The 20657-nt window shown below is 42.7% G+C and overlaps 1 protein-coding gene across 1 annotated transcript in view; it reads left to right on the top strand.

Moving 5' to 3' along the window:
• Nucleotides 1-20657, top strand: part of PTPRN2 (protein tyrosine phosphatase receptor type N2) — a 636386-nt gene that overhangs the window by 525562 nt on the left and 90167 nt on the right. The window contains exon 13 of the mRNA XM_077789214.2: nt 4886-5098. Coding sequence (XP_077645340.2) covers nt 4886-5098 — 213 coding nt within the window. The remainder of the gene's footprint in view (nt 1-4885; nt 5099-20657) is intronic.

Below are 20657 nucleotides of genomic sequence, written 5' to 3'. Positions count from 1 at the left end.
CCCCTGAGAGAGGGAAATTACTAGAAGTGAACTTAAGTTTAGATTTATATAAATGAGCAGACATACACGGATGTGTGTATATATACATATGAACACACACACACACATTATATATATACACACCCACACACATCCCTTTCTTCATGCTTTCTATATAAGGACATAATATGCATATCCTTTATATTTTCATGTAATGTCAGTGGCTGCAACTGTTAACACAGGATATTCCTTAGAAAACAAACAAACAATGAACCAACACTTATTTTAGAGAAGTTTAATTTTAAGATTAATGGTTTTCTTGTAGAATTCTTTTTTTCTGCCTAGGTACTTTTTTCCCTCCTTGAATGGCATATTTGCAAGTACAATTTCATCTGCACAGAGGAACAATAGCTTTCAGTTGCACAAAGGATTTCTCCCACCCTGAATCCAAACCACAATGCCTCTTGCTCTGATAATAGCTTCTGAAAAGATTTTGTAATGCACAGAATTAATACATGATTATTTCCGCCTCACTTCTCTCATTTATTAGATTCTATAGTGAATTCCAAATTAAAAATAGCACTTCTTGAGTTTCTTAACGTTCTAATATTTTGAAACAATCATATTCTGAAGTTCCTCTTTTTGCCCATATTTACTAAGAAATCTTCAATTTTTCATTATTGTTCAGAAACAAAACTGTGTAATATAAATTTAAAAAAATGAAGCATGTGGAAATTGCAAAAAAAATGATAATGTTGAGTTGTTTAAAAATTAATTTCAGTGATTTTTCCATTGCTAACTGGAAGAGTGGTCAGGTGCAGTAACTGGCAAATTGGTTTTAAATATTTTTAAATTTATGAAGCAAAACAAAACCTCAACTTCAGTTAGAGTTTTGCAAGGACTAGAATCATGCCCTGTGTCCTAAAGTAAATAATGAAGTGTAATTCTGCTGAGGCATCTGGATGGTGAGCTTCCACATCACTTCATGGGGAGCTCCTCTCTGCTCTTACAAAGACTTTCTCCAACACTTCCAGCATAGGTGTGAGAACTTATTTACATGAAAGCGTACATTAAATATTTACTGACATTTGCCTGGGATTCGTTTGAAATGTCGACTGTTCTGCTGCATCATGGGATGACACCGCGGAACGGGACGCTGCTCTTTGATTAGAGCAGTGATTTGTGACTCCGGTGTTATGGCTGCTCTAGTTAATGACTCACTTTTGGGTGTATATAAAATGTGTTCTGTCGAGGGACCAGGAAAGCCTACATGAGATCAGACCCTAAGAATTTTCTTTCCTCTTAAAAAACCCACAGACCCACACAGAAACAGTGTACTTCAAGTAAACACTGGGTGTTAGGTGTGCTGTTGTTCTTTGCTTTCTTTGCATTTAAGCTAGGTCGGGCTGTTTCAAAGCAAGTAAAGGCTGGATGAACACCTCCAAAGCCTCTTCATTCAGATTCACTTTCTAAGCCATTCATTTAGGAATTAGTTATTTTCCTTCATTGGGACTTCATTGATAGTCCACACTTTTCGAAGGAGAAAATCATTCAGAGGAATGTCAATATATTCCGTTATGTGAAGTTTAAAAAATGCATACTTACATGTAGCTGAGTTTAATATTTAATTGCGTGTAATTTATGTGATCCATTTATTTGTTAAGCCTTGGGTGGGGAGGTAATTTGTTTTTCTTGTTATGCAATAGCTATTGTTCCTCTTCCACCCCAGGCACACGCACCATGGCACACGCACCACGGCAGCCCCAGCCAGCACAGGGAGAGGTGTTCTGCTTTAAAAGACATCCGACTGTAAATGTCAAATTCATAAATATTTAAACACTTTTCTTTCAATTTCAAGTCAAGGCTGACAGGACGCCTCTAATTAACCCTGGGCTCCGTTTCAGGCTGGGGCCTTATTGCAGGAAGAATCAGGGGGTTAGGCGAGGTGGGGAAATCTGTGCTCCTGGTTAGAGGCAGCGGGGGCGGCTGCGGGGAGAGGTGGGAGGACGGAGGGAGCTGGTAACTAACACGTCGGATTAATTTTTACCCGTTTCATAATGTGATGTTTGGTCAGGCATCGAGCAGGATGAAAGTGCAGCGGGTTCCTCCAGCTGCCGCGGGGACAGTGGGGGCTGTGTTCTGATGGGACGTACTTGGGGGACCGGGCCGGGCTACCCTCTGCCGTTCCCGGTGTCCCCAGCCCGGGGCTCGGGGACGCCGCGGATGCGCGGCCCGGAGCTGGAGCAGGAGGCGGGTGATGGGACCCTGCTCGGCCTCTCCCGGCGGTTCCTGCGGGACGGGGCAGGGGCCATCAGCCGCTGGTGGCTCCCTGGGCGGCGTGGGGCTGGCCGAGGTGGCCCGAAGCACCAGCCCGCCGCGGGCAGGGAGGGGAGAGCGGAGTCATCCGGGCCCCGACGGCAGCGGCTCCGGAGCTGCTCTGGAGCTGCTCCCCGTGAGGCGGGACGGAGGAAAGGAGCGGGAGAAGGGCCGGCGGCTCCGTGGCAGAGCCCCTCTGCCTTCCCCTTCGGCGGATCCGACGTGGCGGGCGCCGCCGGGCAGCGGGGAGCGGCCGGGCCCCTTGGCCCTTCGCCCCTTCCCTCCCGCCGCGGGGCCTCCATCTCCTCCCAGGGCACGGGGGTCGGGGCAGGCGTGGGCGCCGCTGCCCCTGGACGTGCAGGGGCTTTGTAAGCCCTCGCCCGTCCGAAGCCTGTCACCAGGGACGGGGCTACACAGATTCCCCCCAGGCAGATGCTTGCCGAGGTGTAAGCAATGCCGAACGCCCCACGGAAGGTTTCTAACTCTTCCCCGTGCTTCAGGCTGCCGAGTGCAGCTGTACGCTAGGAGTAGGTAGGGGGGTGGTCTTGGAGCAATTCTTTTGTCAAGGGCAGCCAGCTCCTGGGACGGCGGCCTCGGCTTTGCGGGGAAAACTGCCTGGCAAAGTTGGAAGCAACATCTAAAATAGCTCTAACTCCGGTGGGAGAAAGAGCCTGCCGCCCTTTCTCTTCTGCATGTTTACTCGGAGCTTTTGACAGCACTTTGCTCCCATCATTGTCATCGTTTCTCTCGCATAGCCCTTCCCCGTGTGCTTGGTGCGGCTCTGCCACACGGCATCCGGAGAAAAAAAGCAATCGTTTAAAACCGTGGTGGAGATAGCAGAGAAGTAAGGCTCAGGAGCAGTGTCCGAAACTGCCCGCCAGCCTCTTTCCTCCCGTCGGTGCCCCTGAGCACCGACGGCTGCCCGAGCCGCCCGATGAGCGGAGCTGGCCCGCGGGGGAGTCCGGGGGTGCGGGGCTTGTCCCTGCCTGGCTGATGGGGGCCAAACACCGCGGCGACAAGGACTAACGTCCCGGGGCGCAGCGCTTCGGCGGGAGCCGCCTATTGAGATGCAGATTGCGACCCTTGGCCCCGGGGGGACGGGGCCTTTCAGGGCGATGCTAACGGCAGTCGCAGCAGCCCTTCACCCCGCCGGGGACGAGCGGCGGGAGCAGCGGGACCGCGGCGGCGCCGTCGGTGCTGCCCCTCCCGTGTCCCCCGCCCGGCGCGGGACGGGGCCGCGCTCCCCCGGGGCAGCCGGGGCAGGTGCCCGGCGGGGGCGGTGGCGAGGAGGCGGCCCCGGATCCCCCCGCGGCCGGGGCGGGGTGGGGTGGGGGTGCAGCCCCCTCCCCCTGGTGGCTGTTGGGATTTGGAGGAGGGGCCGCTGCCGAGCAGGGGAGGGGAGGCGGCGGGCGCGGCGGTGGCTGCGCGGACGGCACACGGCCGGTGGCCGCGGCCAGCCCCGCGCCCGCCCCCCGCCGCCCCGCCGGGGCGCACGGACCGGCGATCCTCCTCCGCGCGGCGCATCCGGGCAAGAAAATCCGGGAGTCTGACTGAACCTGCATTTCCATTAACTCAGCCTCAGCCCCGGCTAATCCTCAGCACTGAAGGCAAGGAGGCTAATTAATGACAAGCTTTTACAGTCAAGACCAGCGATAATTGCTTTGGTGGCCTTTATGATTACAAGATAAAAATGGACCGGGCCTGACATAAGAGCCACTGTGTACACTGCAAGACAGGAGGAAATTAAGAGCTGGCTAGCTGAATACGGAGCAGAAAATTACTAATAGAGGAGAGATAATGAATAGGCCGGCTAGGCATTCATGGGGAAAAATCCATTTTGTTACCACGCGAAATTAGGTGGTGGAAAGGAGTTTGCTAATTGTTCTCGTCTTGTAGCAACCAGGACTGAGGCAGGGGCGTGCTTTTCAATTCATTTCCCTGGTAATTGTGAAAGGGGGAATGCAGGCCAAATGAGTCTTGCTGCAATTTGCGCGCCTGGTCTTTTCATTTTCATGTTGCGTTTTTAATTGTTGCTAATATAGGTTATAATGAAGCTAATGAGGGGAAATTATTGTACAACTTTTTAGCACATGGAGACAAGTGAAATGCACTAGAAGGATTCTCTCCTATTGCTGCAAAAATAATAGTAATCTGGAGGAGTTTGGAACTATCGGGGTTTTTTTTTAAGCCGCTTCCCTCTACAACAGACAAAAGGAAGGATCGCCACCTACTTTCTTTTTTTTCCCCCTGTGTTTTATTTTTCACTAAGAAAAAACCGGATTTTCCCTTGCTGCGCCCCTCGCAGCCCCTGGCTCTCGATGCGGTGCGAGCGGGGCGCGAAGCCGCGGGGCGCTCCGCGGGGCTTGCGCGCATCCAGCGGGTCCGCCTCCGCCTCTCGGTAGTTAACTGAGAGCCGGCGGAGGGGAGGGCACGGAGCGGGACCCGGCAGCAGCCCTGTCTCTTCCCCTCTGTTTGCCTCCCTCCCCGGCCGAAAGTTAGGGCTGCCGAGTGTTCCCCCCGACGGGATCCCCGCTCCGCGCTGCTCCGCGACCGCGCAACTCAGGCGCTGCCTCTCTCTCCTTCCCTGCAGAAAAGCAACGTCCCGCCGCTCGCGCAGCGCGGGGAAGAGGCGCAGTCCGCGAAATTCCTCCTCCTCACCCTCTTTTCCCTCGCCTGCATCGCCGGGGTCCTGGCGGCGTCGGGGGTCGCCTACTGCCTCCGCCACCGCGCCCACCACCGCCTGAAGGAGAAGCTCTCGGCCCTGGGGGCTGACGCCGGCTCCGATGCTCCCACTGCTTACCAGGTAAGGACCAAGCTCTCCTCCTCCGCTGCCCGGCAGACCCCCGGGGCCTTCTCGCCCTGGGAGTCGCGGGGGTGGGTTTGTTTCCGACTCTTCCCCCCCCGTTTCTATTCATAGTCCCGCGGATTCGGTGTAGCAGCTTTTTACTACTGGGTATTAATCTTGGCTATTCTGGTAGCTGCTGTAAATTTGTGCCTAATTAGAAACATTAAAAAAAAAAAAAAAAAAAAAAAAAAATCCCAGCCCTTGCCATTGGAATTCTCAGAAAAATAGCATTAATATCCATAATCTGTCACCCCTGCCACTATTAATAACGGAAAATCTTTAGCATTTATGAGGAATGGATTGCACAGTTATCTGAAGATGTCTCTCTTTTTGAGTAATCGACTTCTTCAGGGTCTGATATGAAAAGAGCCTTTGACCCGATCTGTTGCCACCTTCTGCCATTATTCAGATAAAATGAAATCTAATGCTGATAGATGGGAGGTAAACCAGGACTGGTTCTAGGAGAACAATGATAGCAGATGTGTACCCAGTAATGCTGGAGGACTGCACTCAGCTTCTCGGAAATAAATCAGAAACCTCGAGCTTTCTCTTTCACTTTCAAAAGTGTTGGGTGGAGAGACACTGCATCTTCCTGAAGTTTGTTTTAGATGTTATGGCATGAATTTCTTGGTGTGCTATTGGTGTGGTAGTGCATGTGTTATGGTCCTATACCAGACAGCCCAGGTCTGCTATCCAAAAATATTTGGAGTGTAACCAGGAAAAAGAATCTGAGAATGTGTAAACATTGTCTCTGTAGTATCTCTGTCTGTTGTGCACCCACAGTGCCTCGCTAATGGCACTTTTTTGTCAAGTTTTACTTTACTTTCTTGTTCTGCTTAGGATCAGACATTCTGACCTTTCTGTATCCTGGAGCTGAGATAGATTCAAATTGGCAGCTGAGAGTATTATGGGAATAAACTCATATTTCCTCACAAAGTTTGGGTCTGTCTGTATCTCTTAGATGTTAAAGATGTAATGTATTAAGTATATCTCCACAGGCTGGGTCTAGAGAGAATTAAGTACAGAATAATAAATATGAATGTTACTGTAACAATTAGTATCTTCAGGAATCGTTTTAGTTTTCACTTTTAAAGAAATGTTTACTTTAAAAAAATTAAATTACATCTTTGCATTTAATGACTTCCAAAGCAAGACTAAGTGAGAACAAGAGCATTTCCTGAAGACAAAAAAAGGAAATGTTCTCTGGGATAAAGTGTGAACAAAACAGCAGTTTTATCAGTTTTGTTGGCCAATGAGACTGTGGCCATAAATATTTTTGTTTGATTTTAATAGGTGACTAGCTATTGGTTTATTTAAAGCACAGAAGCAATAGGTAGCCTTTTCTTCCGTTAATTGTGAATACAGGAATTCTTAATTTTTTTGAAAAGCCCTCCAGGTTCCAAAACCACACTTGAAACTGAATTTCTGATAATTAACAGGACAATCTTCCTACTGACAGCTCTAATTAATAGTATCTGTAATTAAAATCGTGCCCTTCCAGCAGGAAAATTGTTTGAATTTCTTGGAGTGACCTTTTTTGCCATTTCTCCTGGGAGTGTAGTGGTTGATATTGATTTTATAATGAGCTTGGTTTGTTTAATAAGAATCAGTAATCCAGACATTAAATGAAATATGTGCTTCCTTTTTTTCTTCACAGATTTATATATATTTTAAAATCTTCATATTTAGATCTGAGAATGTCATTTTTTGTTTTGAAAACAACAACAATGCTTCGAGGTTTCTGCTCAGTTTTTCAATAGCAAGGCTGTATTAATATTCTTTGTTCCTGACCTCTGGGCCTGCTCCTGACCACCTGACTTCTTAAACGGTTCCATTGGGTTTTCAGGAGAACTGCAGTCATGAGTGGGAGGAAAAATGTTTTTCCTTAAAAACAAAGGTTTCTAAGAGCTTGGCTCTTCACCCATGGAAGTAAATGGGAATTCTGCCATTTGTTTCAATGGCAGCAGTAGGAAGCCCTAGTATAGGCAGACAAAATGCTCAGGCAGTTTTGATGCTGCTAAGCAGCATTTTATCAAAATGAATCGCTGTGCTTGGGTCTGAACATAATAAACTATTCATGTGGATTTGAAGAGAAATAGGATTGAGCCCTATTCACATTGTCAGAATCACCTTATGTTGAGCTGTGTTAAGTGTAATGGATATCTGGTGTGATGCATGTTTTGGATAACATCAATTAGGTCTCAGAAGGGTATCTGCTATCTTTTTCCTCATCTTCTCTGGATACTTGTAGGGGAATAATGTAACCTGTATTAATATGGGGGTAGGAAAGAGGCAGGCAGCTTTCAAAACAGTTGGTTCTCATTTATGTTTCCCACATAGCCACTCAGTTAACTCAGTGTTTTTTAGAAATATGAAATATTTCAGGGGCTGCTACCACTAGGCTTTGAAGCATGGTACTCCAATGTGTTGCTGCTCACAGCTGACATGGCAATTCAGATTTTTTTTTTTTTTTTAATTTGAAGGGAGAGAAATTGGTTGGTATAAAAGTGCCTGGTGGCCCAATGTGATTCAGAGAGAACACAGAAATATCACTTCAATTCACATGCTTCTCAAAATGTCAGTTGTTTATATCTTCACATAAACAAGACTGACCTAAATTTTCAGCATTTAGTAGAAGCATTTTTCATCCTAACCCAGTTCAGCCAGGAGAGTTCATTCAGGGTTTTACTCCTTCCTTATCCTGTGAACTCGGAAGAGTTTTTTCCCATGGCTGTTTTTTGGCGGGACTTGGGGTTTTTTTCCTCCCATTTGTGCAATGAAATGCCATCTTGAGAAGGGGGAAGCAGACAAACCATATTATCAGAGAAATAACAGGTTGGCTGCTAAGTCTCCCCCCATACTGGAGGCGTAGCACTTGTCATGTAGCATCACCCTCCCTCAGGCACGAGCACTCCTCACACTTAGCTACTAACACAAGTATTTCTTGTGCAACTGTGTGAAGAAGGCAGGACAACCTGTACTGGGTAAAAGTTGAAGCAGGCAGATTGAATTGCTGCAGTGCAGGATAAGCTGCCAAACCTGGTTATTCAGGTGTTGGGGTGAGGCAAGCAGCTGGCCCTCCAAGTGTTGAAGTAGGGAAAACCTACTGAAAGACTAAGTAACAGGAGGAAGGATAGCTACACAATTGAAACTTCATTTATCTTTGACTCTACTAAACAACAAAATTACAGGCTGGTTTATTTAGACAGTAGCTGAGGAGCTTTTCAAAATTAATGGAAACAGTGTGTCTCATAAAATGTTACGTTTTAGCCAAAAAGGCGGACAGTTTTGGTGTCTCTCACAAACACATCTCCTGTCCTTTCAAACCACACGTGGAATGATTAGATAAGTCAGCCTTAGCATTCAGGGATGACTAAAAAGAGGCTCTTGGTGCCTCCGCGGAGCCCCGGCGCATGCGCGCACCTGCACCCCTGCTTTTAATTGTTGCTGGCATTGCTTTGATCTTCTTTGAAAAGCAAGTTTAGCATTCTGCAAGCCCACTCTCTGGTCCAGGAGATTAGGGCAGAAGCGTTTTAGGAATTTTCTGCAGACACTCTTTGATTTATTTCACAACACTGAGCAGATTTTCTTCATGCACTTTGAAGACTTTGGAACATAACCCAGAGAAAAACGGGCACTCAGGCATCAGGAGCAGGCAGCAAACAGGGCCACTAAGTGCACATCTTACTTGTCACTGCTCCCATTAGTGAGCAATTTATTAATGTAATGAGTGTGTGGTAGTGACTGCTATGATTTAGGGATGCTCTGTTTGATTCAGGGTGATGTATTTGTGAGTCCAGCTGAACCCTGGCTTTTGACCCCTGTGTGGGGAACGCTGGCGTGTGCATGCTAAATCATCAGCATATTTTATACTTTGCACTGCAGAACTTTCCTATGAGCACGGTCTTCTGCATCACTGATAATGCTCAGCAAAACCTTGCCCATAATGGAATTAAAAGGCAAAAGTTAAAATGCTCTGAAGCTGGCTTCAGCAAGCTTGCCTTTTAATATTTTATGTCAATAACATTCTTTTTAATTTTCCTTCATCTCAGACAAAAGAACTTCCTTTGAAAAGTGAGGAGGAAAAGACCAAACAGTTTACAATGAAGTTCTTTCTTAAACTGCCTGAAGTATTCAAGGTTACATGCAGATGGATTACATCATCAGCTGTTTTAAAAACTTGTCCAATTAACTTGATTTGTCAGGCATATAATTGTAAATTATATGTTAAATTCTACATTATTACATGTATTGTATTATGTATAAATTATATATTCCTTTGTCAAATACAGTCTTATTAATTACATGATCTTGCTGGATTCAAAGCCCCTAAGAACTTCTCCGTGCTCTTACTGATTTGAACCTGCTGGTATTTTTTATTAGAGATGTTAAGAACACACTCTTTGCAACAATTACAATAAATATTTTGCTGCAAATATTTTAAAAGACTCCAACTGAATCTGCTGGAAACAAACACTCTACTTAACCATCATGCATGGGTTGTGTGTTTAAATACAGATAACTCATTACCTCTAATATGGCTTAATATTTTACACTCTAGATTGAATTTCAAAAGCAAACTTGTTATTATAATATTAGACCTTAATGTTATAGTAATACTGTATGTCAACTCCTTAGAAATTTTGTGGACTAAGTGAAAACAGGGGGTGGGGAAAAGGAAAATTTTGCTGTTCGTATTTATCAAGTTCTCAGTAATATTTCAGCCTTACTACCAAGGGAAACTGGTAAACTGGGGATAATGTGTACCATAAAGTATTACCTTCTACCTTTATAAAACTTAATTTTAAAGGACCCTCCTACACTTAAGCACAAAAGATATCACTGAGAATGAAGTTATTCAGTACATGAGTATTTAGTAAACATTTCAGAAGGAATAAATTTTTTAAGGATTTTGGATAGATGAAAATTTTGCCTTAAGGCAGAATGCTGTGAAGGGCTTGCTTGTGTTCTCTTCTGGGAAAACAAAGGGCATAATGCATTTTTAATATTTTCTTTTCCTGTGTCCATATTTAAAGAGGCAAAAAGAGACCATCTCATGACTATGTAAAGCTACAGGACAAGCTGTAATTGTTTGTGATAAAGCACACATGGCATTGTATATGAATTAGAAGAGTTTTTCTTGTCCATTTAAGTCTATTTATTGTGTATTGTGTGAACAATTTTGTCTCTCTTTGATTAGCATTTTGTCTCAGAATAAATTCTCAGGAACCTGCAGATACTTTGTATGTACAGTAGTTACATAAACCACTTCACTTTAAGGCGAGACAGTTTTCACAGTGTACAAAATATGTGTGACTACACAGAATTCACAGTAGTCACACATTGCAATTCTGGGAGAGTAGAAGAAGGGGGGAGTGTTTCAAGGTGATTAGAAGAAGAGTTTGCCTTATGTTTAAACACTTCTTTGAAGTCAAACAGGTCAAAACAGAGTGAAGCAAAACAGGATGTGTACAAATCTGGATTTAACTTTTAGTCAATTTTTTATCTGATTAGTGTTCAGAGCTATCCTCAGTTCCTGTGGTGCAGTGGACGCTGCTTTTCACCAACCTCGTTTCCTGTGGTAGCCATAAAATTGAGTTAAATGGTAGCAGTGCTCAAAATAGCATTCCAAAATACTGTATGAATTTATAAATCAGCCTAAATTTATCAAGCTTGCTTGATCAATAAATCAGGATACAAATAAATAGGGGTGTATTTGTTAACACAGCATTTAAAATCAACTTCAAAGTAGTGCTTAATGAGAAATGCCCATCTTAAAGGCTGGATGGAGCTTGATGGCAGAGATTTCAGAGGGCACTTCTGGAAGTCTTTATTTGAGCCTGTGGTGTGTGTCTCGAGGGACAGAGCTCTCGTGTCACCTCCTGTCCCTGCTCTGCCCCTCTGCTCCAGCACACCCAGCCTGGCTGAGGAGCAGCCCTGGGAACCACACAGGCCATGGGAAAGGGACTTGCTGGGCTTATGACTGATGGCTCTTCTCCAGCCTTTTCCTGTCTCCATGAATAACTTCTGTGAATTATTCAGAGGTGGAGAAATGGACTAGCCCTTACCAGAGGAGGTTTCACCTTCACAGCCCAGACCATGGGTTGCTGCAGCAGTGGCAGTGCAGCAACACCTAGGAGTAAAATACTCCTTTACATTAGAGCAAGCAGGTTGTTGCAGGTGTGGAAGGAAAATGAGCATATATGCAAGTCCTGGAGTGCTTGGATGAGAAGGTGCCATGCATGCTACATTTTCATTTAAAAACTATCTTTTTCCAGTACTTGTCCATTTTTCTGCCAAAAAAAGTGGCAAAGAGAAGGTGATGCTGACCCTCTCCTCTTAGCCAACTTTGTTTGTTTTTTTGAAAGTACGATTTTTCAAAAGCTTGATGTTTAGTGAAGCAAGGACAAATGTGCCCCAAGCATCTTGCAGTATAATTTCTGTGTATCTAGGATGTAAGAAAATGCTAAGTAAAAATAGTAGGAGGCAAAATTAAGTTAGTGACTCATTTTAATTACTGGGAAATCCAGAGTTCCTACCCAAACAGCCATTTCTTAGAAAATGTGCTGGAGGTGCTCTGGACTTGCAGGCTGCATCTCAACTGGTAAATTAAGCCAGTAAATATTTTGAATGGTCCTGGCACTATTTCAGGTCAGGCAACTCAACTTTCCTCAGTTTCTTAGCAGAGTAAGCACAAACAAAGAAAAATAAATAAATTCACTCAACAGTTTTATTAATAATTTGGCTGTAGCCATGTGGTTTTAGAGGGTGAGAATTCCTGTTGCTTTATCTGCCCTAGCTTCCTGTCCTGGACCACCAAGGTCTGGGCTCCTGAGCATTCTGCTCCTGCTTCTGAGCTTCTTTCACCCATCCCTGTGGTGCCACAGGCTGTTTGCCAGTTGAGCGTGGGCTGGTTCTGGATAAGTACAATGGATTGTCTCCCCCTGGTAAATTGATTATGTCCCAGAGCCTGTACGTTATAAAGAAGCCAAAGATAACCACAGCCTTGCCTAATGGGCTGGAGAGTATTTGATTTGCAGTTCCAGGCTGTACATCATCTCAAGTGTCCTGATTTCTTTCTGGAATAACTGTACTGTCTTCGATGCCTTTTTTTTTTTTTTTTTTTTTTTCCCATGTTATGTAGAGGATAATCAGGCCTGTCTTTCCTACACACTTCTACCCTTTTTTTCTGTTTTAGGATATTCCTTTTTCTTTTGCAGCATCTCTGTTATCACATTTCAGATTTGACACATTCTTCTATTGTATGTTCTCTGAATGCTCAGCAGCTAACACTGCAATCTGGCTTGCTGATCCTTTCATATTCCTCCAGAATGCTCCACTAGAAGGAAAAAAAATATATATTTTTAAGTTTTTAACTGGAAATTTTTGGGGTTTTTTTCAGGATAAATCTTACACCAGGACCTCTGAAAGGGAGTAGAAATAATTTTGTGTACATAAGGAACTGTGGTAGATGATGCTTGTAAGTTCTTGTAGGACCATGTTGTCTGAGCAAGAACAGGTTGCAGTTTATTCTCTGGAGTCTGTAAGGTATATAAAAACATTCATCCTACTGCTTTCTTCTTGGTACATCTGTTCCTCCTGCACACCAGTCTCCCAGGGTGGGCAGTCGAAGGGAACGGGGAATGCTGCATCGCTTCTTTCTCCTTCTCCTTCTCCTTCTCCTTCTCCTTCTCCTTCTCCTTCTCCTTCTCCTTCTCCTTCTCCTTCTCCTTCTCCTTCTCCTTCTCCTTCTCCTTCTCCTTCTCCTTCTCCTTCTCCTTCTCCTTCTCCTTCTCCTTCTCCTTCTCCTTCTCCTTCTCCTTCTCCTTCTTCTCCTTCTCCTTCTCCGTGCTGTGCTTGGCCCTGTGGGCAGAGCAGGGCTGTGTCCTGCCCAAACCAGCAGCATCCTTCCTCCAAGGGTCTTTGTCCCTCCTGCACTGTGTATTTGTGCTTTGCCTTTGGGAAGGGTTTGAGGCTGATCTCAGCCACCTGAGGTTTTACCCTGGCAAGGCATTACGGATTTGGCTGCTTTGTGGGACAGATGGACAAAAGTCAGTCTCAAATCCTCCACTTTTCTCTGCCTGTAGCCCTGTAGGGACTCTTGTAGGGATTTTGCCAAGTAGAATATTCAGTGTGGGCTTGCTTGTTCTATTGTGATATAAGCTTAAACTTAAGAGAAGTTTGGGTAGAGCAGGCTGGAGCTCTCCTAGAGCCGTGATGCTCCAGTCTTAAGGGCACAAGTGAGAGGTGTCATCCCAAACAGCCTCGTGAGTGTGTGTGATATGTGAAGGCAAGGAGATCCATGGAAGGCCTGTGTGCTGAGCTACAACAAGTCAGACATTGAGGATGTGATTTGTGTTGGCTGGACAAGAGGCCAAGCTTCATTTCTTTCAACAGAGAAAAAGCTCTGGCTCCCAGGATGGGGGCCTTCTATCCAAGATATTTTCTTTCTCTTGTAATTTTGTGCACAACAGAGATCTAAATTTTTTCTAGTGGTTTAAAGAGCTGTAAAAGATAATCTGAGTGATCTAATGCACACCAGCAAGCCATGATAAAGGGCTGAGGCAGCTCACCTGCTTTCTTTGTTCTGTGGGTTTTTTGCTGTGACATGTTCTAAGCTATCAGTTCATCCCAGTACTTTATTTCAGTTGAGGCATTCCTGCAGCTCTTCTCATTCCAGTTCAGGTTTGCAGCTTTCAGTTTTCATCACTTGTATTCTTAGCAAACAACCAAACCAAGACTGAAGATGGGAGACTGTAAAAGGATGTTCCTAAAAGTCAAATCCCTCAAAGAAGCAAAATTAATTTGGAGGGTGAAAAAGAATAGCTTTTGAATGGGAGAAAATCAAATTTAGTTTAAGTGGCTTATCCAAAGGAGGAAATTAATGTGGTTTTCTCTAGCTTTGTTGACCAGTTTCTGTACTTTTTACTAAAGGCAAATGAGTGATGTTTTATTGTTGATTGGTTGGGATGACTGCATTCTGAACAAGCACAGATTTTAAGCAGGGCAATGATTTTTAAAAAAATTAATCTTTCACGCAGATAAAACCCTGTTGAATTTCAGTGCAGTTTTTATTTTTCTGTTTTCCTGTCTAGCTGACATTGTTGCAGGTTTCTTGATGATTCCAGCTTTTTCCTTTTACATAGGGTGGCTGTTGTTTTGCAGAGCCGTGTTCTGGCAACCTCTCAGGAAGTCTCAGAGAGGGCTGATCTTGCTCTCCAAAGTGAGAACAGCTCAACATTATCCTGATAAAGCTTACTTTTGGTATTGGGATTACATGCTTAGCTTGGCTGATTGAAATCACTCTTTTTCCCCTCACCAAGTGTCACCTGGCTTGGGGAGCCCTGCACTCCATGCAGGTTGGAAGGTCCTTGGTCCCACTGACAGCAGCAGAGGTGCTGGTTTGAAGTGGGCTGCCCTAGAGCCCTTAGGACCAACACCACCCATTTTCTGGTATTGCTGCTCTCAACATCCCCCTGGTCTTCAGAAGTGTGTTTGGAGAATATTCCCATGTTAGAGACATACTGATCTTCCCCACTAGCAAGAAAAGAATTGAGGGAATGGTGAAAAAGTAAAATTCACTACATTGGTGCCTTTCTGATGGCATAGGAAAAAGAAACTTGGATTTTACTTTTTTCAGCTTCTCAATTGGAGTTCATTCTGGCCTTCTGGGAAAGAAAAATGCCTCAAATGGAGTGATTTGCTGGAAGAGGTTTTGCTGCAGTGGCTCACAGCACAAGCTGCCAGTGGCTGGCTATTTACACCAAATAGAAGGAGAAATGTGATGGAGCTGAATGTGTTTTTGGGAGCAAAACAATGTACACATATAAATTTGTCTTATATAGGGAAATTATGTCATACATCTCCCTCTGTACTGAGTGGTAACAGTATGTATAGTAACATGGGAATTTGAGCATGTAAATTCTGTGTATTGTGACCCCCCAAGAACAAAATAAAGAACTGCATTTCCTAGTTAACCTCACTGAAAAGCACTTGGGTGTGAAGTTAAAACATACATAAGGGTTGCCTAGCAAGCTGTTCCAAATTTCAGCTTCTTTTTGGAGGTCTGAATCAACCCAATTGCTCTGCAGGCATTGTTAACAAAGAATTCTGTTTGCTTCTTTGAGGACTTTAGAAGTTAATTAAGTATAAATCAATGCTCAAGGCTTCTGTGAGTGCTGGTCACTCCATCGCCAAAGGGACAATGCAGAAATGGAAGGAGCAGGGAAAAGGTGACAAGAATGATTAAGGGCATGGAAAATTCCTATGAAGAGAGATTGAAAAGGCAGATTATTTCTTCTAAAATAGTAACAAATAGTATAGAAAAGAAAAAAATATATAAAATGAGAAACTGAAGAAAGAGTGAGACTTTTATTCTGTCTTTGGCCACCAGGACAAAGATTTTCAGTTACATGAAGTATGTAAAATAAAATACTAGAATAAATAAAAAAGCTATCGGCAGAATACAACTGCAACAAGCAACGCTTTCTGCAGAATGTTGTTGATGCACAGGTTATTAGCAAGAATCTCAAAAACCAAAGGAGCCACATGAGAAAAAATATTCTGGGATAAAAAATACTAATAAAACATTATTATGTTTTAGAAGATGCCTGTAGCTTCATGCCTCAGTTCTTAAAATAATCCAAATATAAGTGTGACCATTTAAGAAATGGGCCTACTTTGAACTTGTCCTCCTGTGCTGTTCCCATGGTGCATCTTGCAGACAAAACTGGTGCTTGGTGGAGAGGTCCAAGGAATAATAGTGACCCTCTGTGCTTGCATGGGTTGGGAAAAGAAATTGCAGGAACCTCAGTCATGGGCAGGGAAGTCCTTTTATTTGAATGCAAACACCCATATTAACCCCTTGCTGTTGCAGGGTATTTAGTGGAACTGGTGCCATGGGACAGGTCAGGGACAGTGGAGAGGCTGCAGGTCTCTTCTGGCCAGGCACTCTCAGGGCACAACCCTGATCCAGCTGTGCACGGCTGTACAGAGAGATATGGGAGAGCCCAAGAAAAAATGTGCATTTTTGCTGCTGTTGCTGTCTTCTCCAAAATATGAGGTCTCCCTGTATCTCTGACCATCAGTACCAAGTATTAAATCCCTGTTAGTTTGTCCAGTATCTCCTATGACACCAGTACAGTGAAAGTGTAGAAATATTGATCATTTTTTAATCCTTGAAGACCTTTGTGATGTGTGATAGAATGTCTGTACTCAGAGACACAAGGAAACTTATACATACTATTTTTTTCCCATAGTTTAAATAGGGTTTCTCTGTATTACCAAAGATTTGGCTCTTAATAACCTACCGTGACTTAGTAGTAACTTTGTTCTTTATAGATCCTTTTTTAACACTTGTGCACTAAATTTGCATTTGGTCTTCCCAGCAGAGCTGATGAGGGATTTAATTTTTTTCAGTGGAGAGTGGGTGAGAAGCAGTGAGTTTAGTTTTCAAATCAGGAGTGGGTAATGACTGGCAATTTTAACTGTCATGCTAGATGATGTTTTTTAAAAAAAATTGTCATGATGGCCATCTTTGGTAAATACTTCCTTTATCCTTGCATCACCTCTGGTGTATGTCTGCCTTCTGTGGAAAAAAAAAGTATTTGGGGTTTTTAGAAGTTTTAGGATTTCTTTTCCCATTTCTCTGACTGCTTTTAGAAACTCTGTTACCATGAATGCAGTTACACAGATTTAGGGAGAAGCAATACTAATCTTTGTAGTGGAGTAGAATAACATTTTTAGACATAAACTAGTGGCTATTTTGTTTCTGCCCAGGCTGGAAGTGCTCACTGAGTCCTGTTGGCTGCTGGGAATTCTTATTTCTAGCAGAAATGATCTTCCATTTTCAGTCCTGCAGGGCAATAAAATAGTGGACTAGACAGCCTTAATGTATAGCTTGCCTGAGAAACTACAGCTGTCTTGGGACTGCATTTTTTGCCCACTTTGGGCCCCAGGCAACTATAAATGCTGGGAGTGAAAAAGGAAACATTTGTGGCAGTTATCTTTAAGAGCACTGGCATCTGCTGGAAGCTGGTCAGGCTTTGGGTGGGTTAGACAAAGTCAGAATACATGATGGATTTACACGTGGTTCTGCATGGCCTTTCAGGTTAATTCAATTGTTACTATGGTTTATTTGTAACCCATACTGTGCTGTGTGGCTCTCACTGTGCTAGAGGGGAATTTTCTGTGCCAATTCATATTAAGCAGCAGCTGTGCCCTCATGAGCTTGTATTAGAGTTAGTTAAGATGAAAGAAACATGGCAAAGGTGAAGTGTGTTTTACAGGCTATTTTTTTATCTCTCTGGTTATTCCTTTAAGAAATCTTTCCTCTTCAGCTTCATACTTGCCATATATTCATATACTTGTAAAACATTATATGCAGGCACAGCTGAAATGCAATTTAGAAACCAGCACTGGTTGAAACCACTATTTTTTGTGGCAGGTAGGTCAATGTGATATACTATCACTTCCAGAATTGCAGATGTCTGAACCGCCAGGAAGGCCAGGAAAACTCAGACATTGTCAGGAACAACCTGAGAAGAAAAATTGGGTGCTTTTACACCTGTAGATCTCAGGTGACTTCAGGTACATAGTTTGCAGATATATCTTATTCAAAACAAACACTGATTTCCTTGGAGTCATCCAGGTAGTCCCTTTAAATTCTTAGGGAAGCCACCATCATGTCATTGTGCAAGGAAGATACTCTTCCAAATCAGTCTAAAGAATCACAGCCTTTCTTTGTGTAACTCCTGTTTGTGAAGACCAGGGTGCTGGAGTCCTCTTTAGTCAGCATCTGTTTCATAAAACTTTTAGAAATAAAGGCTCCAAACTGTCATACTCCAGTCAGTCAGAGGTTTCTGTGTTTTTGTATAGGAAAACATTCCCCAGCTGAGTAAACGAAACATGAACTTCAAATTTTACTGACCCTCTGGAAAGCAGTATTACCCCAAAGATACCTGTGCTCTCCTGGCATGGATTGCAGGGCAGTATTAACATTATTTCAGAGAAATATCATTAGACCTATGCTGTCATGTCTTCCTTGGCCATGTGAGCCATGGATATACCTGCCTCCTCCAGGAGCTTCTGGACTGTTCAGATTGCTTCATCATTGATGAGAGATTGATGAAAGGATGAAAGTAAAACTATTTTCTTAAGCTATAATGCATAGACAGCACCTTTGGTTCTGTGCAATTTTCATGTCTGCTGGACTCCTGGAGATGTGTACAAGACCATGATGGCTTTTCATTCCATTTGGTAGGACAAGACTGTGCAAATGTTTGAATTTAAAGAGAGGGAATAAAACAAAGAAATTAAAAACACTTTTTTTTTAAAAGGAAAAGTAATTTTTTTGTTTAAATTTAGCCATATTTTCTTTGCCTTTCCCTTTCTTCATGGCCTCGACTTTCTTTGTATACATGAGGAAAGGGAAATAACAATTGATGAGTCATCACCAGGAAACACATGCAATGCTAAAATAATTGAAATTTTAAGTTTCACAAGCCACAATCAAAATTGAGGTTTTGTTAGGAGAATGATTCTCAAGCCTGTATTTGGCCGTGATGCTCTCAAAAAGAAACGGCATCCCTTGGTTTTAGATCATTTAAAAATCAAGCAAAGTAATCCTCCCCTGTCCCAAGGTTCAGAGTTATATTCAGATATACAGAGTGTGGTACAAGAGGGCAGATAGTGAACTGAACTGGGCATTTGAAGGCTGCATTGACAATCAAAGAAATTTATTTAGCTTTCTTCTTTCTTTCTTTCTTTCTTTCTTTTGTTGTTTCTGTTCCTCCCAAGATCTATCACATACAAGTGTAAATAAAAATGAATTGTTCAGAGTATGGATGTGTAATTATACATTTGATGCTGTTTCTTTCAATATATTACTCTTAATCATTTTTCAAATATAACCCTTTATCTCTTTTCTGAAGGGACACAGATATAAGATACAGTTGCCTTTTCTGAGAAGAATAGAAAATATACATGCAAATATTCCCTATATGTAAACAGCTCTTTTATTGCTGGACAAAAAGTATGTTACAATTAAGCTAAAGCTTGAAAGTATGTTTCAATAACTCAAAAATAAATGGTAATAAAGCTGTAATTATCCCCAAAGCTACAAATACAGTAAATAAGTTAAAGTTAAATTTATAACACCTGGAAGCTTATCAAGTATGCAAAAGCAAAACAAAGGCGGCCAAATTACTTTAGCTTCACCCTGTAGTGGTGAAGCAAACACTAAGCAAATTTAGTTAGAGAATAATGATGTTTATAGTCCTAGATCCATTTGTTGAAAAAAAGAGCTTATTTTTTCATTTTTAAAATCTCATTGTCTGATGACTGCACCCATTGCAGAACAGTAAAATTCAGGCTGTACATGCAGACCTCAGCTCATCCTGTGAATAATACCTTCTGAAAAGGGGAATGAGACTTCTGTTGAATTAAATGCATTGAAGCTGAGGGGGAAAAAAAAGGCATTTTAAAGGTCTTATTCCTCCATACCTAGCGTATAGATTACTTATATTCTTATTCTTCATTATACATTTTATTAAAAGGTGTAGTCTTGAATTATTTAGAATTAAGTGTCAGCGTTTTAATTTAAAATTTCTGTGAAATATGTTTGTTTCACATATAAAATTAACACAGTGTTCTTGTGATCAGACCTGCTTAGGCAGATTTGTTTCTTGATTGCTAGAATATTAGGCAGGTCAGGTTGGAAGGGCTTGGTGTACACTCATCTATCACTTTTAATAAACAGTAATTTGTTTGGTTTAGTGTCTCTTCGTTTTCTTAATAATTATCTTAATAATTATGGAAAGCTTTTTTCTCTCTTATGTTTTGCTAATTCTAGAATAATTTTGCCACACTTATTTCTGGACTAATTAAAGTGGTTTCCATTGTAATTTGCTAAACAAAAATTATTTAAAGTGTGGAAATGCCTATTTCCTGGACTTAATTTTTTGTTTTGTGAAAATGTTGGGATCAGTTACAAAATAGATTATTTTTGTTAATATATTGTAATGAAATTATATTTCTTTTTCTAAATAAGATGAAAAGTTGACACTTCCCTCAGATCCCAGATCACCTGTTAGTCAGATCTGAGGTGAAAGTGGCTGGGAAAAAAGAGGAGTGCTTTATATGCAAAGCTATTTTTGTTTGCTTTGGACTGAACATTTATCATGTTCCTGGTACCAGCTAGAAGAGAATGATTCATGTGCCATCATCACTGGCTGGACTTGGAATACCTGAAGATATTGCTTAGAGAATTTGCATAAAACATTTGCAATATCCTTTCTGGAGGCAGCTTTGAGGTGCAATGGCTCGTGTTTAATGACTGCAGAGCTGAGGTGAACGTTGGCATCTTAACTGGGATGTTCCAGTCAGCTCTCCTGCCTGTATTGTGTCACCTGTGGTTCTCAAATTCCATTTTTGCCAATAAATCAAGGGAAAAGATTCAATATTATCCATTAGCCTCAGTTACATCTGGTTTAAGTTCTATGGTTACCTATACTCATAA

This window comes from Lonchura striata, chromosome 2 (assembly GCF_050655825.1).
Source record: "Lonchura striata isolate lonStrDom1 chromosome 2, ASM5065582v1, whole genome shotgun sequence".
Taxonomy (NCBI): Eukaryota; Metazoa; Chordata; class Aves; order Passeriformes; family Estrildidae; genus Lonchura; species Lonchura striata.
Note: the sequence above shows the minus strand (reverse complement) of the source record. Positions and strands in the feature narration are given on the sequence as shown.